This window comes from Phoca vitulina, unplaced genomic scaffold (genome assembly GCF_004348235.1).
Source record: "Phoca vitulina isolate PV1807 unplaced genomic scaffold, GSC_HSeal_1.0 scaffold65, whole genome shotgun sequence".
Taxonomy (NCBI): Eukaryota; Metazoa; Chordata; class Mammalia; order Carnivora; family Phocidae; genus Phoca; species Phoca vitulina.
In genome coordinates this window covers 4,613,857-4,641,486 of record NW_022589768.1, presented here as the reverse complement: position 1 = coordinate 4,641,486, position 27,630 = coordinate 4,613,857, and the positions used below count along the sequence as shown (strand labels likewise).

The 27,630-nt window shown below is 52.0% G+C and overlaps 1 protein-coding gene across 1 annotated transcript in view; it reads left to right on the top strand.

Moving 5' to 3' along the window:
* The window catches only part of ALPK3 (alpha kinase 3), a 53,728-nt gene extending 31,674 nt beyond the window's left edge, over nucleotides 1-22,054 (top strand). The window contains exons 6-14 of the mRNA XM_032392016.1: nucleotides 4,459-6,538; nucleotides 7,797-7,944; nucleotides 8,353-8,480; nucleotides 8,639-8,674; nucleotides 10,815-11,095; nucleotides 11,640-11,728; nucleotides 12,498-12,721; nucleotides 15,192-15,240; nucleotides 15,819-22,054. Of these exons, the coding sequence (XP_032247907.1) occupies nucleotides 4,459-6,538; nucleotides 7,797-7,944; nucleotides 8,353-8,480; nucleotides 8,639-8,674; nucleotides 10,815-11,095; nucleotides 11,640-11,728; nucleotides 12,498-12,721; nucleotides 15,192-15,240; nucleotides 15,819-16,164 (3,381 nt within the window). The 3' untranslated portion in view covers nucleotides 16,165-22,054. The remainder of the gene's footprint in view (nucleotides 1-4,458; nucleotides 6,539-7,796; nucleotides 7,945-8,352; nucleotides 8,481-8,638; nucleotides 8,675-10,814; nucleotides 11,096-11,639; nucleotides 11,729-12,497; nucleotides 12,722-15,191; nucleotides 15,241-15,818) is intronic.
* The last annotated feature ends 5,576 nt before the right edge of the window (nucleotides 22,055-27,630 follow it).

Below are 27,630 nucleotides of genomic sequence, written 5' to 3'. Positions count from 1 at the left end.
GGTTTTGTCCCTGCTTCCCGAAACCAGCACTCCAGGACTATGTCCCACCTTGAGGGTTAGAAGCAATAATACTTGTCAATCAGGAGTTGATTCCTGGAATCTCCTATGTGCTTGGGCCTGTGCAGGGTGCAGAGGTGAATCACACTGCATCCTTAATCTCTGAGAATTTATGAGGAAGAGGTGTTAAGTCAGGATGGAAAATTAAACCTACTGCTTTTCTTTGTAGTGAAAAAGCTCACACAGAGCCAGCTGGGTTCACCCCTGCTCACAGCATGGTTATTTTAAAGAAATACATGGCAGTCCTTCTCATATCTCCACACAGTTCCAGATGTAGACGCACACGCACACACACACACACACACACACACACACACCACAGTGTTTAGAGAGGTCAGCCTTTACAGAAGTGTACAGATCATTCAACTGATCATTCACCATATAGTTACGCAGCACCACCTCTAACCTTGGGTCTCTGCTGGGTCCACCTCTTCGGAGAGGAAGAGTTTACACATTAGCAGGTGCCACATGCATGAAACAAACAACGACCACACAGAATGAGGGTATCCCGATACAATTAGGTACATTCACCGTGGGTGCATAGGGTAGGAAGCCACTAATGTTTTGGGGGGAGGGTGGAGGAGGAGACTCAGAAGTCTTCCAAGAAGAGAAGAAACTTAAGTGAGGTCTTCAAGGATGAGAAGGAGTCTTTCAGGTGAGCAAGAAGGCTGAGACTGTCCAGCAAAGAGAAAACACACCAAGTAGTAATAAAATAGCACAGTGGTCACTACAGTAACTTAGTGGTGTTGGGCAGAGGGACCCAAGAGGTGAACCTGGGAAGAGAGATCTGGGACCCTTGCTGAAGGGTGGGCTTCGTTGATCACATGAGTTTGATTTATTTATTTTCACTTTAAATTGAAAATTGTTGGATATGTGTCATGTGCACATGGTATAAAATTTAAAAAGTAGAAAAGGTATATGGAGAATATTGTGTTCCTCAACTGCATCACCCCCAACCCAGTTTCTCTTCCTGAAGTCAGGTGCCAGAACTGGTTTTTTGGGCATACTTCCAGAACTGTTTTTCCTGCATTTAAAAATAAGGGTGCGTCTGTATATTTGCCACACAAATGCTGCGTATTGTACTTTCTATCCACACCTTGCGTTCCTATTTGGATATTTATTTTATTTATTTGGAATTTGGATGTACCGTAATTCACTGGGTCAGTTCTGTTGATGGAATTTAGGTAATTTCTGGTCTCTTGCTGTTATAAACTGTGCTGCAGTGAAAATCCTTGTCTATAAGTCCATTTACACATGGAAATCTATCTGTAGGACAAATTCCTCATAATGGAACTCTTGGGTCAAAGAATATAAGTGTTTTTAGTTTTATTAAATGATGCTAAATCACCATCCATAGGGGCGGTGCTGACAACCTGTTTCCCCATACCCTGGCCAGCAGTGTTCTTAAACCTTTTGCTCCTTTAGGCTCAGGCTTTTAGGCTTTATCCTGTAAATGATGATGAGCCCTGGAGAGGTTTTTAAGCAGGGGAGTGTCACAATCAGATTTGTATTTTGCTAAGACCACTTGGGCTGCAGGGAGGGTAAGTGTTGCTCAGAGGCAAAGACTAGAGTCATGAATATAGGTCAGGAGGCTTTAAAGTAGTCCAGGCGAGACAGAATTGTTGGCAGTGTGGTTTAGGCGGTTGGCAGTGGAGACAGAGAAGGGAATGGGGATTGAGACACCGAGGAAGTAGGTTCGATAGGACTCAGGGACTGATCAGGCTTGGGGACGTGGGAGAGAAGATAGCTTTAATCAAAGGCTCTAGGGGTGCATGGCCGGCTCAGTCTCTAGAGCGTGTGACTCTTGATCTCAGTGAATTTGAGCCCCATGTTGGGTGTTGAGATGACTTAAAAATAAAATCTTAAAAAAAAAAAAAGCAAAAAATCTCTGTTCTCATGAGTATTGTGCAAAGTCAGCATTTTCTTTGTAAATTTATAGATTTCATGCCCATGTTAATGCTTCCTAATCCTAGAATACCAGGAGTTAACAGAAGGTTCTAACGTTATCCCTAATCTCTGTTTGTTGGCTCCAAGGGGTTTTTGTCTGTTAGTATCTTACTGGTGGTCAGAGAAATTGGAGGAGCATTTTTACTGTAATTCCTTGGCCAGTCAGACTTTTATTTGATGGCTTCTGAGCATCACCACACTCTTATTTTTCACATATTTGAATGAATGGTATCATTCATTCAAAATTCCATATTCAGTAACTTTAAATTCTATACTTAATTCATATGTAGTTTAATTATATATATTTTAAAGTCTTTCTTTATGTGATCTGTTTCCTTTGGTTTTGTGTGTGGTTCTTCTGATAACTAGAGATATTTGTATGTGGTAATGTATAATATATATTTTATATTTTATATGATACCATTAAGCATTTCCTCTGTTCAGGGTCTTAATTTCTTATGACGAGCTATGATAAAGTGTTTCCACTACTCTTTTTCCCTGTCATTTTCCATCTCATATTAGCCCCACCTCTTATTTCTAGGTGATTATCTCTGTATAGTTAGATATCCTGTATTTCTATTACCTAGTTTTTCAGCTTTGATTAAATCTTTGGTTCCTGGCTTATATAGGTGATAGACTCAAGGAACTTACTCCACTTGTCACCTTCTTCCTCCTTCCCCTTTTTGTACGAGTTGTATCATTTCTGCCTGCTCAGGGCCTAGAACGCTGACATTTTGCTCTGCCACTCTAAACCCCTTTGGTTCTAGTCTCGATTATATAATTAATAATATATTTAATGCTAAGCATGAATTTTGCTGTGGTTTCCCTAATCATCTTTTGGTGGACCGGAGTATGTTCTCTAGTAGTTTTCTCAAGCGGGGCTCGTGGGAACAATATTCCCTAAGTCCGCATATGTTCAAAAAACCATCTTCCTAAGCTTAGAGATTTTCAAGAAGTTTCTTCAGTAGCATGTTTTTGCTGGCATTTTCTGAGATGTGCTCCCGCTGGGCCATTCCACTCTCCTCTGCCTGCACCAGCTGGATGTCAACCTTGAGCGTCTTCTGTGTGATTCCCACCCAGCTTTCCACGATCCCACAGCTCTCCTTGGAGGGGGACTTTGTGGGTTCATCACACCAGGATGAGTCCTGTCTCTACCGTAACTGTGTTTTGCGGCCACGCTCTGAGATCCGTGGAACTCTTCGCTCTTCATCTGCCCAAGCTGTTTTCACGGTTTCTTTTCTCCCCACAGCTTTTGTTCCCAAACAGCCTCCCAGTGGCTCAGCTATCTGCTTGAGGCAGCCCTTGCTCGGTTTTTCTTTTCTGTTCTTCTTCTTTTTTTTTTTGAGACTGTAGATTTTATATGCCTCCGGTTTCACTCATGATGAAGTTTATAATTTTTTTTTTCTTGTTTACTTTGTTGGCTTTGATTATATTTGGGAGGAAAAGAGGCAACTTGTCTCTTGTGCCCCCATGTTTAGACCGGAAATCCTTTAATTATATTTGACTGGGAGGCATTCTCCGCTCACAGCTGGGAGCCTGGGATTTGAAATTAGACACCTGGCTTCTGAACTAACCTCTACCACTTACTGTCGGTGGATAATCACATTTCTCTTTCGGCCATCGGTGTGTTCTTATCTCTAAGGTTTACTTTTTTAAAAAAATGTTTTTAAAGATTTTCATTTTTACATAATCTCTACACCCGGTGTGGGGCTTGAACCCACAACCCCCGAGATCAAGAGTTGCACACTCTTCCGGTGTGCCCCGGTGTTCTTATCTCTAAAATGGAGAGAACGCTCACAACTATTTCATACTGTGAGGAGTAAGTGAGGTAGTGTGTGCACCATACATAGGGGCCTAGCAGAGTGCTTTGCAGATAGTGGGTGTTCAAAAGGGTAATAGTATAATGTTTTGTTGATTTTTCCAGCACAGGTGGCGTTCCTAATTACTTTAACCTTCTCTGTTTGGATGGTGTCATATTACTACCACTCGCTCAACGTTAATGGCAGATGCTGTCATGGAGGCCATTGTCAGGAGACCCTTCGGCTCTCTCCCATTTTGCCCATAATTCTATCTGGTGTCAGTTAGTGCCAAAAAAGAGGGACAGATTAATTTGCTCAGAAGCCCTGGAGAGAGGACACTCTTCTCCAAATAACAGGGGTGAGGGGTCTTTCAGGAAAGGCAGGGTTTCTTCAGGGAGAGGTGGGAAGGGCCGGAGCTAGACCTGGATTCTGGATATTCCTTGGTCTAGACTCTGGGATCAGGGATTGGGATGGGTGGGCTTGGGCCTTTGTCACACGTCCTTTGCCTCCCAACCCCTAGCAGGCCTGGAAAACCAGGTGGCAGGATTCCCATTAGGGCACGTCTGGATGAGGTCAGAGGAGGCTGGGATGCCAGGTTGAAAGAGATCCTAAGTCTCATGTAGCCAAGTGCTTGCTTTTGTCTGTGTGTTCTCAGGTCCCGGAATCCCAGGCAAACCTGGCTCCTACCGTGGTGGCCGGCAACAGCGCCGAGGCGGTCTCTGCTGGTCGCAGCAACTCCAGAAGCCAGGGCGTCATCGAGCCCATGGATACAGACACCCAGGAAGATCAGAGGACATCTGCTGACCAGAAACCTGGAGGCAGGAAGAATACGGAGGCAGATGGGAAGATGCAAGTGGATGGGAGGACCCAGGGAGACAGGCCACAAACAACCCAGAGGACACAGGCAGATAGGAAGACTCAGGTGGACATTGTGCCACAAGAAAGTGAGAGGCCAGCGTCAGCCAGGAGTTCCCAGGAGGATGCGGTGGCACAGGGAAGGGCAGGGACACAGGTGGAAAGGACACAGACAGGCAAGAGGACGCAGGAAGACAGAAGGATCCAGGAAGAAAAAGGGACACGGTCAGAGGGGAGCATACCCACAGCCATAAAAGGTCAGTCAGAGAAGGGCTCCGTGACCAGCCTCAGCCCACAGTCCAGAGCCCCCAAATGCCCCCCTTCAGAGGGTCCTCAGTCTCCTCAGATTATTGAGTGTTTTGAGCAGACCCCTGAAGGGCCCTCTGTCCCGGAAGAACCTGGTTTCGTGCTCAGATCTGAGGGGGCGGCAGTCACAGCCCCTGGGAGCTACGAGGCAGCCCTGCTGGGTGCCCCGGCAGGCAGCCGCACACTCCCAGTGCAGCGGCCTCCCCAGGGTGGTCTGGAGCAGCGGGGAGGGCCCGAGTGGTCGGGTCCGGTCAAGGACAAGCCGGAGGATGGCCCGATCCCACGGCCCAAGGAGGAGCAGCCGAGGGAAGTGCCGTGCATGGATCTGGGTGGCTGTCCTCCAGCTGGCTGGGACCCAGAGGTGCCTACTGTGCCCTCTCCTCCCGGGCCGGGCCTGACCCAGAGCTCACGGGACGCACTGCCCAGCACTCCGGCCTCTCAGCACACGAGGGCTGCCGCCTTCCCGCCCTCCGAGGACCAGGCCTTGCTGAGGTCGGCCCCCCCACTGCACCTGGGGCCAGGGACCCCCACCCAGAGTCACCCACCAGCAGCCACGTCAGCCGACAGCGCGGGGGCCTGTGCCCGAGGGCCGGATGTGGAGGGGGGGCCCCCGGGCCCCCGGAGCTGTGACCCTGGCCTCATAGACTCCCTGAAGAACTACCTGCTCCTGCTGCTGAAGCTCTCCAGCACAGAGACGGGGGGCGGGGGGGCGGAGTCCCAGGAGGGAGCCGCCCCTGGGGCTCCGGTGTCCTCAGCCACTCTGGCCCCCACTGTGGAAGTGGCTGGTCTGAGTCCGCGGACGTCCCGGCGCATCCTGGAGCGCGTGGAGAACAACCATCTAGTGCAGAGCGCGCAGAGCGTGCTGCTGAGCCCCCGCACCTCCCGCCGCCTCACCGGCCTCCTGGATCGGGAGGTGCAGGCTGGCCGCCAGGCCCTGGCTCTAGCCCGGGGCGCTGGCCCCAGCACGCTCACTGTCCCTGCCATCGTGGTAGGCGAGGAGGAGGGCCCTGGGCTCCCATCAGAAGGATCCAGTGAGGGCGAGGGCGAGGTTTCCCCCGAGGGGCCTGGGCGCTCGGGGGCCTCCCAGGAGAGCAGCGTGCGAGGGTCTCTGGAGGAGGCGGGTGGGCAGACGGCCTCTGGTCAGGGACCACTCTCAGCAGACAGAAGGGCCCAGGAACCCTTCCGAGAGGAGGAGGCCCCGACAGGCCTCCCCGCAGCCACACCTGAGGAGCTGGCTCTGGGGGCCCGGAGGAAGAGATTCCTCCCCAAGGTCAGAGCAGGAGGAGACGGGGAGGCAGCCAAGGCTGAAGAAAAGGAGAGCCCCACAGTTTCCCCTCGGGGGCTCAGGAAGGGCCTTGCACCCGGGTCCCCGGGGACCCCGGGGCGGGAGAAACGCTCCCCGACCCAGGGTAGAAAGGCAGGCCTGTTGGAGGTGCCGCGGGCAGAGGACGAGCCGGCAGCAGGAGACCCGGGCTCCGGCCCCAAGGCCAGCAGCGTGGACGCAGAGCAGGCCCTGGATGAAGGCAAGCAGGACACTTGGGCCAAATCCAAGAAAGCCAAAGACCTGCTAAAAGGTGAGCAATGGGGAGGGCGGGGGAGGGCCTCACGGGGAGAGGGTTGCACACTCGGGGCGCACACGCCCATGAGGGGTTTGCAGAGTCCCTCCTACGCATTCTCCTGGAATGACCCCCCAGGCTGTGCAGCCAGAGGGCTAGTTCTTGTCCTGGCTCTGCCACTCGGGATTGGGAAGAGTACCAACTGTGTCCCGCTGAGGCTGAGGCAGGATGGAAGAAATCAGGTCCTGAGCGCGGGGCTGGCTTCCCTAGTGTCCTACGTCTAGTGCCTTCGTCCCCACCGTCCCCTCTGCACAGACGTGTCCCCCGAGTACAGAGCAGGAGGGTCGGGATCCAGACACAGGTTCCTCGAGTTAGGGCCTAGAACCCAAACTGAAGTTCTCTCTCTCTCTCTCGCCACAAGAGCCTTGCATTTTATTTGAGGAGAAGCTTTATGTTTTGTTGTTGTGTTTTCTTTGTTGTCTTTAGGGAACTCAGTTCGTTTAATAGATGTAAGGTCATTGGTGTTATCTGTTTCTTCTTGGGTGGGCTTTCCTAGCCAATACCATCCAGTGAATTCTCCCTTTTCATCTATAAAACAAATACATCTAAAAATGTAAAATGTAAAAATACACCATCTAAAAAACAAATAGGGTGATATTTGCCATAGCATCCTCTGCGATCCATTTAATATCTGAAGGTTCTGACATGACCTCGGGAATTTCTGATTCTGGTAATTTGTGGTGCTGTTTCTTCTTCCCATTTATGCGTTTCGTCTCTTGTGGATTTTTTGTTTTTAAATTTTTTTATTTGAGTATAGTTGTAATATAATATATAGTAATGTAATATAACGTATATCTCTAATATGATGTATACACATAGATAATACGATATAACGTAATACAATATGATATAATGTAACCCAGTGTTACATTAGTTTCATAGTGATTCAACAATTATATACATTATGCTGGGCTCCCCACAAGTGCAGCTGCCGTCTGCCCTGGGCTCTGAGGCTGTCCCAGGCCCGGGGTGGGGGACACAGGAGTGGGGCCTTCCAGCTACGATGTGTGCTTTGGAGTCAAAGCAAACGCCTCAGAGAAACAGGTGGGACGCGGCTGGCGGCCCGGAAGCAGTGGGTTTGTGGGCAGGCTTGAATCCTGTTTCCTCTCAACCTGTCCCACCAGGGACACCCAGGGAAGCAGGGGTGGGGCCAGGGTGAGGGGCACAAGATGGCAGGGAAGTGGCTTGTCCCTCTTAACTGGGCCCCTGCTCTCAGCCCCACAGGTGATCCGGAAGATTCGGGTGGAGCAGTTTCCTGACGCCTCGGGCAGCCTGAAGCTCTGGTGCCAGTTTTTCAACATTCTTAGTGACTCAGTCTTGACGTGGGCCAAGGATCGGCGCCCAGTGGGCGAGGTGGGCAGGAGGTAAGCCAGCCGGATGCCACGTCCACCTGCCTGGCTCCCTTGGTACAGCGATGAGAATGTGGGCCATAGTCCTCCCACTGTGGCTCTATCCCATCTATCACGTAATGCTCACGGTCACCCTAGGAGGAGATTCTAGTATTTCCTCAGTAGAGAGGAGAAAGTGGAGGCTCGGAGGTATTAAATCACTTGCCAGGGTCCCACAGCCAGGGAGTGTCAGGATGGCCAGCCAGACCTGTGTGATCCAGGACCAGCCCTTGACCACAGGACTACTCGCCCCTGCCTGCGCTCTCGGAGCCGGGGTCCACAGCAGCCTCTGAGGACAGGGTGTCACGATCCTCAGGGCCACAGTCCGGCCCTGGGCTGTGCATGGCAATGGCCCTCACCGGGGGGGGTCTCCCCTCTCTGCAGTGCCGGGGATGAGGGGCCGGCAGCCTTGGCCATCGTGCAGGCGTCCCCCGTCGACTGCGGCGTGTATCGATGCACCATCCACAACGAGCACGGCTCGGCCGCTACCGACTTCTGCCTCAGCCCCGAGGGTGAGTGTGCTCCCCTCCTGCGCTCTCTGCCCAGCCTGGCTTCTGAGGGAGGGCCTGGCTCCTGAGGGAGGGCCGCGCTCGTCTCCGCGGGGAGGGTGCTTTCTCCAGGCCAGGCCAGCCTGAGGACAACTGCCTCCTCTTCTTTTTCTCCCCCACAGTGTTGTCAGGATTCATCTCCAGAGAAGAGGGTGAAGGTATGATGCCTGTCTGGGGGAGGAGCGGGTGGGCCTTCATCCCTACCCCTGCCATCCTCGGGGAGGACCTACTTTATCCATTCCAAATACCATGTTTACCTCCACACCCAGCTACCCTTGGCCTCCTTGTTTAGGATAGGGCTCGGGATGGAGGATGGGGAGGACTGCTATTTCCGAAGATCGTGGGGGAAGGAGTGGCCAAGGGGCCCTTCCACAAGAGGTTAATTCAGCCTCGTGCCCTTGGCCCATGTTGGAGCCCTTGACCAAGGGCAGGCCTGGCCGCTAGAGCCTGCCTGACCCTGCCAGCTCCCTTCCTGGAGTTTCTCACCGTGCTCTGTGGGTTCCTGCCTCCGATCCCCACGGCAAGCTTGCTAAAAATGCGGTTTCTAGGGCCCTGCTGTAGATACCCTTAATCACAACTTCGGGGGAAAGGGACCCAGAAAAACTGCATCTTCAGGAGGTCTCTGGTGATTATAAGGCATTTCCCCGAACATTAGAGCAAGAGGCTGTGCTCCTTCTGTAGGAGATACACTGAGGATTAGGGCCGTGAAGGCAGCTCGTGATAAATTTTTAGAGCCTCACTGCCAACTAATGCGTTCATTCATTCATTCGCTCATTTAATCACTCAGTCATTCAACTAGTGCCTTTTGATCAGTTGTCCAGTGTAATCGATATCAAATAGAACCTCACACCTAAACCCTTAGCAGTAGTTCTTTAATGTGCTCAAACACAGTCGCATTTCAATTGTCTCGTAAGGGTTGGTTTACTTGGATTAGGAACCACTCATTGCTTTGGGCAGATCGATCTTAAGTCTCTCTAATACATAACTGTTCTTGTTCACTGTTTTCCCTTTTTATTTGTTGAAGTCACTTGATAGATAGGATTTCTTACACTCTAGACTTTGTTGATTTAACCCCATTTAACATGTTCCCCTTCTCACGTGCTTCTCCTAGACTGGTAATCCGATCGAGAGGCTTGGTCAGATTCAGGTGCAATTCTTTCGGGGGGGGGGGCGGTGGGCAAGAACACCTCACAGGTGTGCTCTGTCTACCCCTTAGCATCCCATCTAGAAGCACACAATTAATGTCTGACTGTTTTACTCTAGTAACATTAAGATTGACCCCTGCATTCATTCAGTTGTTTTCTGCCCTATCTTTGAAAAAGTTTAAAAACTGTATCTGATACTTGTTACCTAGAGGTTTTAGCAGCTACCAGTTATTGCCTGAATCCACGATTTCATTAGGGTTTACAACTGGAGTATTTTAATTCTGTCATTTCTTCATTCATCCATTGAGTTTCTTTTGTAAAGAAGAAATGGTCCTTTCGTTGCCCTGAGTTGGTGTCCTAGCATCCTCCAAAGGTCACCAATGAGGTTTGGGGTTTTTTTGTGTGTGGGGAGGGAGGACTGAGTTTTTTCCAAACACAATTAAGAATGTAATTTTTAAAACATATTTGATATGTTCGCCACATTGTAGAAATCATTCTTTTTGGTTGGGATGATTGATTTGGGCCCGTGGAAGCCCCTTCAGAAAGTTGGCTCCTGCGTCCTTCTGACAAGCCTCAGGGGTTTTTTAAAAGTGGCTTCTTTGCTCTCTGGTCAGGCAGGATGTTTTAGGTCCATCGAGTCCACTTCCTGCCTGAGACCTAGAATCAGCCGGTTCTTTAGGGAGCTTGGGGTCCCTTGACAGGGAAATGGCTTGTAGGGATCACAGTCTGAGCACTGGGGCAGCTCATGCTACTGGATTGGTCCTGCAGACTGTTTCGGTCAAACATGTTGGTTGAGATGGAGATATTTATTCATTTGATCAAAACACCTAATTCCCAAACAAAATCCATGCATGGATTGCCGCTTCCACGGAAAAGCCGTGCCTTGTGCAGACACTGACCTTGTCCTTGCTCTGTGCCGGGCACACTCAAGCACTGTTAAACAGTGGGGGTTGTGTTCGGCACAGATCCACCCTCGGGAGCTCACGGGCTGGTTTGGGCCCCGCAGTGTACGGACCCCCAAAGAGCAGTCATGGGCGCAAGTGAGCGCGCCAGAGTGGCGGGTGGGAGACTGTTCTGGCTCTCCCTGCCCGACAGACCCACCTCGGTGGGGCAGCAACTTCTAGTTTTCCACATCTTCCCTGTTCCCTTGCAGTTGGAGAGGAGATTGAGATGACCCCCATGGTGTTTGCTAAGGGTCTGGCTGACTCTGGCTGCTGGGGGGACAAGCTCTTTGGGCGCCTGGTGAGCGAGGAGCTACGAGGGGCTGGACATGGGTATGGCCTTCGGAAGGCCTCCCAGGCCAAGGTCATCTACGGGCTGGAGCCCATCTTCGAGTCAGGCCGCACGTGCATCATCAAGGTGTCCAGCCTGCTTGTGTTTGGACCCAGCAGCGAGACCTCTCTCCTGGGCAGAAACTACGACGTCACCATTCAGGTACAGTGTCCCATCCCCGGTCCCTCCTTCTACTGTCACCTCCTTCCCTTCCCCAGCTTGGGTCCGGCTGGAGGCAGAGGCCACTGCGTCAACCTCATGAGGTTCCTGGGACGGGTCTCGAGAAGAGCTTGGCTATGTGGGGCCATAGTTTTCAAACCATATTTTTGTAGCAGAAACCTTTCTCGTTGCCTTCACCCATACCTTGCAGGGAGCCTCTGCGTGAGATGAACGGAGAGTGACTGGGTGGGGTGGGCCGCCCGGTGTCTCCCTTGCTCCCCACAGCCCGGCCCTGGGGACACTGCCTCCTGGGCTCCAGGGAACACAATTTGGAAACCACTTTGAAAACAAGCCCACAGCCTCTTGTTTTGCAAATGAGAAAACTCAGGTGCAGAGCAGGGAGCAGGGAAGGAGTGAACGCCACCTTTCCCAGGGCTGGAATACCCCCTGCAGTCCCCTGGCAGATGGCCCTCCCGCTTAGAGCCGGACATGATGGAGAGCGACGAAGCACCCTTGCTGACCAGACTTGGTTCTCTTTAACCCACAGGGATGCAAGATCCAGAACATGAGTCGGGAGTACTGCAAGATCTTTGCGGCCGAAGCCCAGGCAGCCCCTGGCTTTGGGGAGGTACCCGAGTAAGTGCACACGAAGCGGGGCACGCGGTGTGCAGACCTGCTGACTCGAGCTTCTGCCCAGAACAGTGATTTCAGGGTCCGTCAGGGGCATCCTGAGTTACGGCCCACAGCTAACCCCATGCTCGGCTCAATGGTCCCACAAAATTTAGAAATAAAGACCTCAAGATTAACCGCCCAATTTAGAAAAGCCTCTGCCCTGCTCTTGGGTCTCCCCCCACCCACCCCAGTTCCCCACCCCTTAGTTCCTTGTCTGCGGGTGGCTGGATGCCGGGACTCTCTGAAGGTGATAGGGGGTGGGGTAAATCTCCAGGCCAGCTGCTCGGGACTCCTGCGGGCAGTAGGTGTCTGTGTAGGTTTTTGTAGGAGTCAGCTGTAAATGGTTGCTGTTTCCATGTTGAGACCTGAACTCTGACTCTTGAACCCTGGGGTCTGGTTGGCATGGAGCATCCTCTCTAGAGGTGTTCCTTTCTGTTGGCCGCGTCCTGGTCTGGGTCCCTCACTCAAGCTCAGGGTTCTCCTGGGGCTATAGCACCATGCATTTCGAATCCCACTGAGCTCAGGGCATGGACAGGACCCTGAAGCCCATGGCCTCATTCCCTTTCCTGAGCTCAGAGCAGAGCTGGCCTCCGTCTCTGTCCTTCGGTCCCAGAGCTGAGAATTCCATTCTTGGAAGGACCCTCCTTCCCAACCCAAGAGTGTGGAGTTGCGGTGGAGGGAGGGGCTCTCTGGGGCCGCACTTCTGTTCACAGCGGTGTGGAACTGTGTTTAGGATCCTCCCACTGTACCTCATCTACCGGCCTGCCAACAATATCCCCTATGCGACCCTGGAGGAGGACCTGGGCCAGCCCCTGCAGCCTTACTGTTCTCGGGAGGGGGCCTGCGCGGCCGCTCCGGACGCATCCTGCAGCTCCGAGGTCCGGCAGAAGTGCCAGACCTTCCAGCACTGGCTGTACCTGTGGACGAATGGCAGCTTCCTTGTCACCGATTTGGCAGGTAGGGGGCTGCGCGGGTGTGGATGCGCGTGCATGAGGGCGTGCGGAGCATTGCCCCCCCCACCCCGGGACCAGGTCAAAGAGACCGGGCAGGTGCCACTAACACACGCCGGCCTCGGTGGCCTCACCTAGAACTGCCGTGGCATCCGCAGGAGCACATTCTGGGCTCCAGTTACAGTTAAGAAGGAATTTAGTTCAAAGAACATGACATGGGAGCTAATTAAACAGCCACAGCCAAAATCTTTTCAAAATCTCCCTTCCTCCCTTCCTGGCAGCTCTGCTCTCGACTTTCTCTCTCTCCATACTTCCCAAACTCTCCCTTCCGTCCTAGCGCCCCAGCTTTACTGCCCCTTCTCCCTCCTCTCCTTCCTCCCCATCTCCCCCTCCTCTTCCTCTCCTCCCCCTCTTCCCCCTTCTCCTCCTCCTTCCTTCCCTCCCTTCCCCTTCCTCCCCCTCCCCTCCCTCTTCTTCTTCCTCTCCCTCCTCCTCTCCCCTTCCCCTCCTTCTCTCTTCTTCCCTTTCTCCTCCTCCTTCCTCTCTTCCCTCTCTTCCCCTTCTCTTCCTCTACATCCTCCTCTCCCTCCCCTCATCCTTCTCCTCTTCCTCCCCCCATCTGCCCCTCCCCCTTTCTCCCTTCTCCCTTCTTCTCCTCCTCCCCCCCACTCCGCTTCCCTCTCCTTCCTCTCCTTCTCTTCCTCTACATCCTCCTCCTTCCACTTTTGTTAGCTTTTTATTATGTGAACCAACTTAGTCCCTGTGGCTTCCTCTTATTTCTGTCTCTCCCATTCCTCAGACCTCCCCCCAACAAAGGCCAGCAAGCACAAATCCTCCTTTCTCTGCCCAGTCCTTCCCAGGCTGCCCTCTAGCCAGAACCGGGCAGGGGAGAGGAAAGGAGAGTTTCTCTACAGTGGGAGGAGAAGAATGCTGGGAGTATCACCCATCACCATATCTGGTCCCCGATGTGAATCAGTGAGAAAGCCAAGGGCCAGAGATAGAAAACTGGCTTAAATGTGCTTCTCGTTGGGGTTGAGTGGCACAATAAATGTGGTATATGTAACTCCGTATATTGATGGGGAGCTGGTAGCACGTTAAGCCTTTGTCATTCTTTCTGTTGGTTGACTCCATCTGTCCAACATTTAGCCACTATTGGGAAGGTAAAAAGGTGAATCGGGAATCCTCACTGTCCTCAAGAGGCTGTGATAAGTACACCAGTTTCTAGAATGAGAGGATAATGTGATGCAGTAGAAAGACCTGGGACGCAAAGAAATCCGGCTTTCGTCTATGTCTCAGGGCTTTCCGGCTGGTCTCTGGAGACCCAGGAGAAAGCCAAAGCTCAGGCAGGGTGATTTCCACAATCTCTCTGAGCCTGGCCACACTTTCCCTCCCATGGAGTGACTGTCTCTTCCCTACCTCTCAGACTGGCTGGGAGGACTGAGTGAGGCCATGGCTGTGAGCGCTTCTGCAAACTAAAATTCTGTGCAAACGTAGGGGGCCATGGTTACTGGGGTGTAGGGTGGAAGGTGGCACCCCCGAGAGAGAAATGACAGGGACTAACGTCTAACTGCTCGACCACTATGCCTCAGACACTAAGCTAGAGCCCTGCACACCCCGTGAGCCTCTCACCCACCCTGCATTACCCGCCTCTGAGAGCTGAGGACTAGAGGTGGTTCTTGTAGCTCTTAGCAGCTCGGAAGGGCCGGGGCTGACATCGGTCCACGTGTGCCCGACTCTCATCCGTCGTACCCGGCGCTGAGCCCTGGTCGCGAAAGGCAAGCCCCCAGAAGGATGTGACAGGATGGTTTGAAAGTGGGGAGAGGCTCCCCCTCTAATGTGTGGATGCTGGGATGCCGGGGCAGACCAGCCAGGCTGGAGAGGCCAGTCCCCCAGGGCCCTTTTTGCCTGGCTCTGTTCTCCCAACACCGTCACCTGGTCTCGGCTTCTTGGGGCGCGGGCTTGCTGCCTGTGTGAGTAGGTAGAAGCCAGTCTTCCCCACTGTTACTTTTCTGCTGGTCCAGCCTGGTTTACGTCCACATTGCTACCTGCTCTCCCTTGCCTGGAGAGGAAGGAGCAGATGCCAGCTCAAAGTCAGCGGCCAGCCCAGCCTGTGGCCTAATGTCGCCAGTAGAGCAGGATTGCACAGCTGGAGGGGGCTGGGATCTAGGCGCAAGACCTGAACTTGTACTTTGACTCACAGTGGCCACTGCACATGGTCAGTGTGCAGTTAGCAAGTGAATGGATGAATGTGACCTTGCTCCGGCCCCTGACCTCTGAGCCTGTCTCCTCACCTGCAAAAGGGGGTCTTATTACTACTAACAATAGTGAGATGCCCACACTGCGTGTGAGCCTGGCCGGAAGTGAGGACGTGCCCTGAACCCTGGCACGCTCCCGTCCAGCGATATACCTGTTTTGGAGAGGTGGGGGCCCTGGAACTGACCCAGGCTGCCCCAGCTTCCAGCTTTGTCTCTTTCCAGGGGTGGATTGGAAGATGACCGATGTGCAGATTGCTACCAAACTGCGAGGGTGAGTAGCTCTCGGGGCCAGAAGGCCCTCTGAGAATCTTCTCGGGGTGTAAAATTATCCAAGTTCTTCTGGGTCTCCCTCCTCAAGGTTCTGGGCCTGTGGCCAGATGGGGTCTGGGGCACCGGTGGCCGTGTAGCCACGTCCCGGGGGCCGCTGACCTCCACCCACCGTGCCCCTGACGCCAGGTCTGGACCAGCAGTATCGATGCCCCCACATAGGATCATCTGCACCTCTGGGCTCCTCGTCCTTCTGGCTTGAGAAGGCTCATCACGATGCAGATGAGCAAAGGCCCTGGGAGTAAAATGGGGACGCCGAGTCTGCTCTAATTTGTACTAACAAGGCAGATCACCCTCACACCAGAGGATGTGGACGTGCTGAATTCCTGCACCACCGTGTAATGGGGCTTTGGGGTAGAATTCAGGTTTGGGGTGCTGCTACCTGAGGTAGTACCCAGCTGGACTCCCCAGCACCCCCGGAAGGATGGGGCATAACACCCTGGCCATGGCCACCCCACCGTAGGCCCCCCAGGGCTCTCCCTCTGGGTGGACTCCCGCTCAGCTCTCACTGTTTGGATGCAGATACCAAGGCCTCAAGGAGAGCTGTTTCCCTGCCCTGCTGGACCAGTTTGCCTCCTCCCACCAGTGCAACCCCTTCTGTGAGATGCTGGGGCTCAAACCCCTCAAGGGCCCTGAGGCTGCTCACCCTCAAGGCAAGGCCAAAGGCTCCAAGAGTCCATCCACTGGCAGGAAGGGCGGCCAGCTGAGTCCTCAGCCCCAGAAGAAAGGCCTCCCCAGTCCCCTGGGCACCCGGAAGAGTACTCCAAGCTCCAAGGCCACCCCTCCGGCCTCAGAGGCACTCGCCACCCAGTTGCTGGGACAGCCTCCTACCCAAGAGGGCGGCTGCAAGGCCCAGGGCCTGCGGTAGCCCCCACGGGAGGCTGGGGGCCTCCACCCAGCAGCAGACCAACAAGGAAGCAGCTCGAGGCGATGGAGACTCCAGAACTACGGAACTAACCAGAGAAGGTGCGCTGAGGAGGCGCCACGAAGGGGGCCTCTCTGAGCAGCCTCTCCTCAATCCACTCCTCATCAGACGGCTTTTGTGCATGGTGGCACCCGGGGGGCTTCTCCTGGTGCCACTGTCAGCCGGGGCTCCCACGCCCCACCCCCACGTGCCTGGTGGCCTAGGCCCTCCTTGAAGTTTACACTGGCCACTGCTGGAGGCTCCCCGAGTCCTCTGCATGAGCTCCGCACCCAGCCCCCCGCCCCACCAGACCCTGCCGTGAATGTCGTACTCTGGGGGGCACACCGGCCAGTGGTTACCCTTTACTTTTGCTTGGCCCTGACCTCTCCCTGTCCTTGGGGCTCTGGGTGTCCTGCGCTGTGTCTGGCCTGGTGACTCTCAGGGAGCCTTCTCCTTCCAGCTACTTGGCCTCGTGCCTCCCAGCGCGTCCTGCAACTAACCTGTCACTGAGCCCAGATGGGGCTCAGGACACTTCCAGAGCCTGTCTTGTTCTTGTGCGGTGGTCTTTGGTGATGCGTGTTCATGCCCTTCCTTCCCCCAGCACTCAGGCACTCACTCACCTGCTTCCCGCGCTCCTTTGCCCCCGCATCTCCCATCCCTAGCTTCCAGCTGCCTGGCAGCCTGCTGCCTTTCCTTCGCTGCCTCTCTGCTTGTCCCCTTGCCCAGGCACTTCCCCAGCCCGATTCCGCACCCTGCCCACCAGTCCGCGCCTCCCCTGCCTCTCCCAGGCCCTCTGCCCCTGCGGGAGAGGCGGCATGAGCGTTGTGTCAGCAGCTGCGGCCAGAGGGCAGGCGTTGACTCGGAGGGACCTTGTGCTCCGTCCTGGAAAGATGTGCAGTCACAGTGAAGTTCACATCCCCTCTAGACCAGGGATGGAGGGCTAGGGCTGGTCTCCGAAGGGGAGTGCACTGGGGAGTTGGAGGAAGGATGCAGTCCACCCACAGGCTGGGCTGAGGGCGTCCCTGTGCCTGGGAAGTAGGACGCCTGCCCCAGCCATTAGCTCTTGATCCCGGGGCTCCAGCTCTGGGGCTTCACGTATGGGCTCCCAGGGAATTGCTGTGCTCCGCCCAGCACCCCGGGGCCTTCCTGAGAGCCCCTCCTGGTGGCCTGGGAAGGGATGGGCCTGGTGCTAGCCAGCTCCCCTTGGAATGCAATAAAGGCAGCCACTGTGTGCCCTGCTCGCCCTCATCTGGTATGGTTGTAGGTGTATGGGGTCAGGGCCCCCTCTCCCCAGGCAGGTTCTCCAAGGGCGCCTTACAGCCCCCGGGCCCACTGCAATAATGAATCCAGGCTTGGGCTCCTGGATGGACATTCAGTCTCAGCCTTTGTGACCACAGCGACAGTCTGGGCTGCTTGCCCGGCTGGGCTGATGGGGATCTGGGGACTTAGGTCTTTGGAATTGTTCCTTCACTTGGGAGAGGAACACAAAGGAAGGAACCCAGGAAGGAAGAGCAGAGCTGGAGGCTCTGGGGAAATGTCCAGCATCTCTGGCTGTCTCCACTGCCCCAAGGCCGGCCCCGGGGACAACCAGCCTCTGCCTGCCAGCTGCTCACTGGCCCTTTCCTGCTTCCCACGCTGCAGAGGCTTCTTACTCCCCAACAACCCCATGCCACAACTTCCCTTGCCTGACATGTATGCCCCTCCGTTTTGACATTTCTGACTTCTCTACCTCCTCTTGTGCTCAGGGGACTCTCCCCACTTTTTCCTCTTGCCCTCATGTGCCCCAGTCTGCAGATCCAGACTGCCTTGGTGAACTGGGAGTTGGGATATTATCCATTCATTCATCTGTCCATTCAGCAGACATATGCTGAGCACCTCCTTCATGCCAGACCCCGAGTTGACAGCTGTGGGAGGCACAGATACATGAGGTGGCCTCAGAAGAGACTTTCCATTAGGTTTCTTGGGCTTTGAGCAACAGAAATGGACTCAGACCCACTTCAGCAAGGCAAAAGGGTTCATGGGAAGGGTGTTGGGGCAGCTCCCAGAGCCAAAGGAAGAGCTGAACGATTGGGCTTGAGATGGTGGGAGCCAGTGGTGCTCCAGAGCTTGCATTCCGGAAGCTGCTGCTATGGGCTGATCCACCCAACCAGCCACTGGGACTCCCTTCACTCGAGATTCAAATTCCTGTCCTAGAGCTCAGGGCACTCTGGAGTGGGACAGAGGCAGTTTTCCAAAGGACCGGGATTCTTTCCAGAAGAATGGTGGAGAGGGGGAGGGTAGAAAAGGACTTGGTGGCAACAGCAGAAACACTCCCCCACCCCCACCCACACACACACACACTGTTCTTCCCACCTGATGTATTACGACTCTCCCACATACAACCAAGAGTAAATTCCACTCTGCTTGGGGAGACCATTCAAAGTCACGTCCAATGACTAAGTCCAGGGGCTACCATTCTCCAAAGTCCAGTGTCACGAGTGACACTCTTCCCCCTTCTATCACAATCCCATTTTGAAATTCTGCAACCTGGGGAGTAAAATTAACCATCTTCAACCAACATTCTTGACCCCAGCAAGAAATGAAGCACCGGTAAACGCTGGAGTCCATTTCCAGAACAGGTCATGAGACCTAGTATTTCTGACTAGGGATTCTCTGCCTGTTGGAGTGACCCCAAGTTTCCGTCCTGAAGTCCGGCTCCTCAGTGGCCCTGCCCTGCCCGCTTCCAAGCAGCAGCAATCAGATTTTCCCTCGATAGGGTTAACCATCCTACTACTCCATGACCTCTCGCTGTGTGTCACTCAGAGCTATAAGGAGCCCGAAACAGCCGGGTGTGCCTCAGCTTCCAACTCACGTATTACTATGACATTTTGAGGATGTGTCTCCTTGGAGACTAAAACCTCTACACCAGCCTGGTCCCAACCCTCAGGTGTGTGGAAGGCACTGAGATGGAAGGATAGCTCGCCCCTCTCCGCCTGCTTCCGAGCCTGTGAGGGCAAACGAACGCCAGGAGATGCATGTCAGTTCCGAGCTTGTGCTATATCCTGCGGGTCGGACCCAACCTCTCAAGGTGGTGTTTCTCAGCTGGTGCCCTCACTGAGTTTTCAGCAAACCATCTCACCATATTATCAAGCTGACTGCTCCTGGACTGCTGGGATCCTGACCAGATGAGTGAATGCCTTAGGCATCAACCCATTACTTCACTTCTGCTGTAGAATGCATTCTTTGGTTGGATGCCCTATGTGGGGATGCCACAGTGATGTTTACAGCATTTGATAAGTCCACGGATATTGATGGTGGGAGGCATGATGGATAAGGAAAGCAAATCCAAATCCAGATGAAGGGCCCATAGTGATCGAGACAGATTCCTGCCCTCTTGAAGTGATAGGTGTAGACTCAGGGGAGGCTCAGCCGCAGGTCAGGAGGAGGGAGCATGGAAGAGTGAGTGAGGAATTCACACCCATGGCCTACCTGTGCCTTCAGAGACCTATCTGGAGCCTCCCCTTGAAGATGGAGTGCTTTTGGCCATGGCTCACTATGGCTGGGTGGATCAGATAAGCCCGGTTCATGGGGGGCAGCATGGCCCCCCGCTATGCTGTAGCCAAGCATTTAGGCTCCTCCAGAGCACAGTGGCAAGCCAGAGCGCCATGTCTCAAAAGGATGGTAGTTACTTGTTGGCCAGAGAATCACTTGGTTCTGAACCCTGAGTTTCCCCGCCATACTTTTCTTATTAGGACTTGCCACAAACTTCATTAGCAACAGGCCCCACACAGTTCCCCAATATGCCACAGACAGACAGACACCTCAAGCACCATTGGATCTGTCAGGTCATGGGGCCTGGTAGGAGAACCATTCTCCCAGCCGGAGAACCTTCACTTGCTCTCGGCCCAACCCAAAGCTGGTGGCCTTCTAGGTCAGTCAGTACATGGGTTGGAACAAGATGCCCTAAAATGACATTTTTGCCTGAATTGGGTCTTAGTGGTAAGGGATTAAAAATGCGGTAATTTGTTCTACATTATGGAGGAAATATTCTGACCTGATCAGACCCCTCAACCCCCAGGAATTTACCAACCCCCCCCCTTTTTTTTTTGCATTTTCACATGATTTATCTCCCACCTCTGACTCACATATGTCTTATCAAGGCATCTAGGGAAACTGCTGACTCCAGGCTTTATCAGCATGATTCCGTCAGTGTGAGGGAACACTGTGGTGGTGAGGGCAGTGTCCCTGTGGGCCAGGTGGTGGCACAGAGCTGGTCAGCTATGATATTCAGCTGAAGATGAACTCTTCCTGAAGTTCTTTGTTCATCAAAATAGAAGGAAAAAAATGAATTCACTAGAGCAAAGGATTCATACCAAATGTGAGGAGCTGGATGAATTTGCTTGAGCAAGAAGACCATCTCTGGAACAGCACCTGCAGTTGGAGACTTCACTTTTTAAAACTTACAGCGATCCAAAGACTTCTTGGTGTTTTGCACTGGTCAAGCTGAGCTGTGGTAGGAATCACTATGACTTCACTCTCAGGTCTTTGATAGTTACACTGATTTCTACATTTCCCCCAGGAATACGGTTCTACTTTTGATTTACCATTTTGGTAGGGAGGGGGGTTCCAATGGCTTGTGCTTGTCCTATCCTACTAGGGTCACTCTTACCCCACACATCAGAGTGCCACTGTGGGAGGGATGTCTCCTTCAAAATATATCCATTTCAACTATTCACTCAAAATAATCCTGGGTTGGCTTTGAGATTCCACTGTCTACTGTGGTGCAAATTTGGTCTATTAATTATCCCCATTGGTTGGCAAACCACATGCTTTTCTTTTGCCCCCAGAAATTGGACTTAGCTTGGAGCTAAGCTATCCTACAGAACTCCTCTCCCCAAGTTTGGGTATTTTTCTTTTCCTTCTATAGTTCCCAGATAAATGGACACAGATCCCTTTAGGGAAGGCCAAGGAAGGTTCACGATATGCATTAAGTGTTAAAATAAGGTTTCCCTTCAGAGATATTTGGCTTACTCTCCATTGAAGGTCTGGAAATTAGTGGGAGATTTTGACTCCACCTTGGCAGCTTGAGACAGACCTGTTTGCCCAACCAGAAGTCTTTAGTTATGGTTATAACTAGGTAATATCTTAGGGACTGTCTGGTCTTCATTCCTGGGACCCAGTGGTTGATTAGCCACCGCTCGAGGTCTGGTTTCCATGCCCATGACCATTGTGATGACTCCTCTACTTTGTTCCTTGTATCTATCTCTGCTGCTGAGATCAGGCTGCTAATTTTCACAGCAGCTCTCCCAACCAGCATTCCAGGCCTAGAGAGGAAAGCCAGCAGAACCTCACCCATGTATTTCTCGTGGCAAGGAGCAAGACCACCTTCTGGGTCCTGTCGGAGGACAGGGAGAGGATGGATGGGCTGGATGCATGCAAGGGACCCAATAAAGCATTCTATTCTCCTGAGATCCGTGAGTTCCTGCTTTCTTGGATATTTGGTCTTTTTAATATAATTTAGCATGGGTCAATGTTTGGTCCAGATTTGTATTATCCGCCCCCTACCCTGCAATGATTAAAAACTGTATCTAGCTGTTTGAGCTTCTGCATTACATGTAGATCTCTGGTGAGCAAACATATCAATAAATATCACCTGAAGCAAAATTATATTCTACCTATCTTGGTCAAACAGCCTTTAAAATTTTTCCATAAATGTTCCCTATAGTTTTTGACAATGTGTATTAGCTAGTGCATACAGTTTCTTCCAGGTGTGACTCTTCTTTTTCCTGATCTGATTCTGCCTCTCATCCCCTGAGCTATGTTGGGTGTGGATTCTGGTTATTGGCAGATCAATAGTGTAGTGTGGGACAGGGTTTGGGTCTCAATTTTCTGACTTGATGGTGCTAATACCCCTGAGTGATAAAACTCAGGGAGGCTGTCTCTTTCATTAAACTTAAGAGAAAATGGGATTTGTGCACCAAAAACCCAACTCACTAATTTTTTTTTAAAGATTTTATTTATTTATTTGAGAGAGAATGAGAGACAGAGAGCATGAGAGGGAGGAGGGTCAGAGGGAGAAGCAGACTCCCTGCCAAGCAGGGAGCCCGATGCGGGACTCGATCCCGGGACTCCAGGATCATGACCTGAGCCGAAGGCAGTCGCTTAACCAACTGAGCCACCCAGGCGCCCTAACTCACTAATTTTTAATGAGAAATTTAACCATCCAGGAGACTGGACATGTGCGTTGACCTGAAAAGCAAATTCTTCCCTTCTTCCGAAAGGAAAAGTTGTTTGGCAAGCTTAGAACAAGAGAGACAAACTTTAGTTCAAACCCAGCTTTCCTAGGCAGAGGAGTTGGAGCTTGCTGCTTAAATTCCCCAAACTGAGCTGCCTCATCATTGTTTAAATCCTTTTACTAGAATTTATAGACTACCTATCATATGTAACAATTCTACATTCTGGGTACATAACCGTGAACAAAACAGACATAGACCCCTCCCCCAGAGAGCTTACAGTCTAGTGGGGGAGACAAACATTAAACACACACACCAATAAATGTATAATGGCGAATATATGTGTTAAGTACTACAAAGCAGAAGAATGGGAGAGAATACCAGCAGGGTGTGGGACTCGAATTAGATTGGGGCTCTCAGGAGCCAACCTGAAGGCATTGATGCTTGAGCTGAGATCAGAAGGGTGTTGGTCAGAGGAAGGGGAAGAGCGTACCAGGCAGAAGAAACAATCCATGCAAGGTTCTGTGTCAGGTTGTAACAGAGGGATGGAACGAAAGCTCGTGTGGATAATGCATGGTCAGTGAGGGCACAGTTGGTATCGCACTATGAGGTTCAGAAGGGGGTGAGGCTAGACCATGGAAGGACATTTGCACTGAACCCCAAGAGCAGTGGTGCATCAGTTAGGATCAGTGGTTACTGGAAATGACAGAGAAGCCCTCCCATGATGGTAGTCTTAAGCAAGACAGAGTTATTTCTTCCTCAGGAAGAAGTCTGTAGGCAGTAGGAGATCTGGACATGGCCCACCTAGGGCTGGCATGACAATTCTAGGATGTTGTCAGAGGGAAGGCTCCTCTGGATCTCTGCTCTGTCCTGCCAACCCAAGCAGTAGCAATTGACCCCAAGTGCAACATCATGAATAGAAGAACTAAAATGGTAATACAGCTGTCAAACAACAGATCCTCTTTGTATAGAGTCAACAGAGAATGCCTGAAGTTGACAATAAAAAATAGTGTCTATATATTTTTATCTATCAATCATCTATCCATCCACCCATCTATTCATCCATTTATCTATCATTCATTTATTTTATTTATAGAGGTTGCTACCAGAAGTGAATAGACAAGAATGGTCTGTCTGTAGGCGGGGTGGGGGGTGGGTCTGGTCTCTGGTTTTCCTGGTTCTGGTCTCCCTGAGACTGTCCAGGGGTGAGATTCCTTTAAATTTCCTTTGCTGGTCATTGATGTGGCTCTTACTTGAAACAAAAATGCCTACCGAGGGACCCCCAACTCCTTCTGCTTCAGGAACCACCTATCAGTAATTGGGTCATATCCCATTCAACCAGGCAAATTTGAGCTCCGTTGTTGAATTACAGTGGCAAGGATGAGGATGATGGCACTCAGCCTTTAGCAGTATCTGTCTTCAGGAGGCTGTGGTTGTATGCCTGGAGCTGGCTCGGGGCAGGGGGTCCGGTCCTGGAACCCACAAGGCACTGTCCTCTGGCCTCGGAACGGATATGGCTCACAAATGGCTCTTTCCTATTATTTCCAAAGGTTAATGAGGCACAGCAGTTACTGTAACCCCCGCCTCAGAGCACATGGCGCATGTGCGGACAAAGGGACGCTCCCGGCACTTGCCATATGTACCCAGATGGTAGCGTTACGACAGGAGATGAGTCTATGGATTCCTGGCCTGACTTAATGGTGTAGTCAACTGCTCTGGCCACTGGCTTTTTAATGGCTGGAACCAGGTCCAGGGTGGGATACGGCCCTGAGGATTCAACTGGCTGTTGTCATTTCCAACCAAATTCAACACCCTGGTTTCACACTAAACTTCTTTGGTTCTACCAAACCCCCATGAGAATTCTCATTGGACCAAGGCTGCAGACAAAGCCAGGGTCCTGTCTGAGAGCCCCCTGAGGCAGGCAGAGGACCTACGGAAAAGACTCTGTTTTGGCATGGGCCCAGGCTTAGGATAATCCACAGCAGCCAGCGCCCTGCTTCCAGCAGCCTGGGAGTGAGGGGTCCAACAGAGCCAATCACTTCTCACCTGCAGTGGAGGCTTCTGCTGCCCTGCCCAGGCCCCCTTTACCATGGGGACCCATCTCCCAGGTGCTGTGAGTTTGTTAGCTCACAGCTGCCCCTTGTCCGAAGAATTGCCCTGAGTCAAATGGAAGCCGCCTCACCTGGGAGGCAAAATGCTTCCTAATCCCTTCCCTAGTCCTTGGCCCACAACTGACTGGCCTGGCCTGGCCTCAAGGCGCCACTAACCTATGGGCAAGTTTGTGTTTCAGAGTTTCCCTGTGGAATCCAACTAAAGTCAGACTCTAGTCAAGACCACACTCTTATTTTTACCCCTGCCTTATTCTGTATCGCTTCCTCCCCTTCTGCCAAGAGCACCTCCCTCCCTCGTAAATCACTTGAACAAGAATCCCCATCTCAGGCTAAGGAGTGTACCTAAGACCCTCAGGTGTCCTGCTGTGTGGACTCTGCCATTGGAAGAGAAATCTCACTGGGGCTCTTCTTTTCTACCAGGACAAAATGTGTGGTTTTGGAGCAGTTGGAGTCAAATTACTCAGGTTATGTGGGTGATCGCCCAGTACATCAGCCCCTGCAGAATAAATTGGTGCTGGATCTTACTCAGGAAGTTGCTCAGAGACACAGTATCCCAGATTTCATGGGGTCTGACCAGAGAACACAATTCACAGCCATCGGCTTTAAGTGCAGAATCCATCCTGTCTGCCAAGCAGCTGGTGAGGTGGAAACATGGAGTGGGCACCTGAGAGCTGGCTCAGAACTCCCCAATACAAACAGGCAGCACAGTGACCCATGGTTCTCCTTCAGGCTGTTCAACTTCTCCATGGTTGCTCCATTTATGGCGCTGGTCCCCCCATCACACACCTCCATGGAGGAAATGGTGACCAGTACCTATGTCCTTGGGTCAGTGTAAGGGTTCAAGGAGATCACGTAGCTAGAGCTTGTAGCACAATCTGGCACATGCCAAGCTCTCAGACGCTTGGCTCTCAGCTGGTACCATGGTTGTTACCGTCTCTTGGAACTAGAGGATCCATCCCAGGGCCACTCACACACTGCTCTTCTCCAAGGTGGGAGACCCTGGTATCTCTCCCTTCCCTCAAGGTGAGGTGGCCAGCACAAATCTCTACCCCTACCCCTGACAGCCATCTTGCCAACTCTCATCCTATGGGAGACAGTCAGCATGGCCTCCTGACCCACAAGCTGGCCGATGTTTAGCTCCTGGGGTGGGGTCAGGCTCTCCCCAAACCCCCATGGCCATGGAGTGAAGGGAATTGGCTGCAGCCTTTGGAACGATGAAACTTGCTTCTACAGGCATAGTGAAATGGAAAGGAAATGCTTGAAAATGAGTCATGGTGTGTAACTGGCAGGTCCACACAGGAAGAACAGTTGGTACGAGTCAGAGGAGAGTCAGAGATGAGGCTGTGTCTTTCATTCTACAGCACGATGTTATTGGTGGAACTCCACCTGGGTGGAGGGAGGCAAGATATGCCTGGAAAGCCTCAACGTCTAGATGTGACACTCAGAGGTCTTCATTTTTGTTCTTCCTAACAATTGTATGTAATTTGTGATGTCCTACTGGTCAGTACCTTTCCTACGGACACTACTGGTCTATGGTAGATTCATTTTATTGGCTGCTCCTAGGAAGCATAAAATCCTCCTTGTGGAAACTTCTATAAAAATATCAGGTTTGGGGCGCCTGATCGGTTAAGCGTCTGACTTTTGATTTTGGCTCAGGTCATGATCTCAGGGTCCTGGGATGGAGCCCCGTGTCACACTTCATGCTCAGAGGGGAGGCTGCTAGTCCCTCTCTCTCTCTCACTCTCTCTCTCTCGCTCTCACCTCACTCTCAAATAAATAAATGAAAAATCTTTTTAAAAAAAATATCAGGACTTGCTCTAAAGCTTAGTGGGTGCCATGAGACCACTTCTCTGACAGGGGAGGGGAGGAAACAATGAAGGGCTTATTTTTGCCTATGCAATTAACCAGCTTCTCAACTGTGACTCAGTGTCAGCTCTGGGCCAACAAGGCAATGGAGATCCTAATTAGTAGCCCCCACAGCCCCTGTCGATGGCTTGTGGAAAATGGTACACCTCAGAGGGAGGATACAGCCTTTGGTATAAAACCTACCAAAGCCAGGGACGTCATCCTTGAACCCAACAGGATGACGTGAATTACGACCTATCTTGGTTTGTAGAGCATCTTAGCTTGATCCAACTGAAGAGGAGACATCTCAATCTCTCATTATGTAAGAAGCTGATACGAGATGGAAGGGCAAGAAGGCTAGAACATAAAAGAACAACAAGGGAAATAGACTTCACAAAGTAGCAACCGGTTCAATATTTGGAGATAGTGATCTCTTAACTGTTTAGGGAAACTTCCCCCTGCCTGGGTGTGGGACCAGGTGTCCTTATTTAACCAGCCCTTTATTGTTGCTGAGATAGATGAGCCCCAGAGTCATCCTCTTGTTTTCTGTTGGGTAATGGCCATTTGTGCCCATCTGTTCCCAATGAATAGCCAGGGGTGAGGGGTAGACTATATCAGGGGGCCCTTGGAGAGTCATGCGAAGCCAGCTAGGGTGGTGGTGGGCCGGGATGGTGGGGGAGAACGGTTTTGGTCTTTGGGACATTGGACGTCTTCCTTCCCTTGTGAACACGTGGACGTGCTATACAGCTTCTAGGAAGAACACTGTGCTCTAAGTCTTGGAAGAGTCCATTCCCCAAATTTATAAAATTTATAGGAGTTACAACTAGCCTAACTATTTCTTCAGCTTTTGTATTTTGCCCGATGTCATCAGAATTTGTATATGCTTCGGGTTTAGAATATTTCTGCTACGACTATAGGAAGCCCATCTTTCAATGCCCCAAATAAGAAAGGAAACATTGTATGGAATTACTGGATGTCCTTTCTGTCAACCAGCCGAGGATTAAGAGACAGAAGCAGGTTTAGGAGAGAAGGATGACAAGCTCATATTTACGGAACCTGACAGCAAGAGCCTCTCTTGCTGTCTACTGCTTGGGCACGGGAAACCGTGTCTAAGAGCTGAGAAGGAGTGTGAGCAAAGTCATGAGAAGAGAGTGAAGAGACTGTTGAACACCGCTTCTGATAATATCTGCCTCTGACAGTTCCGAACGGCTCACTCACCACCTATACAAACATTCTCTTTCTTCTCTCAGAGCCTGCCAAGG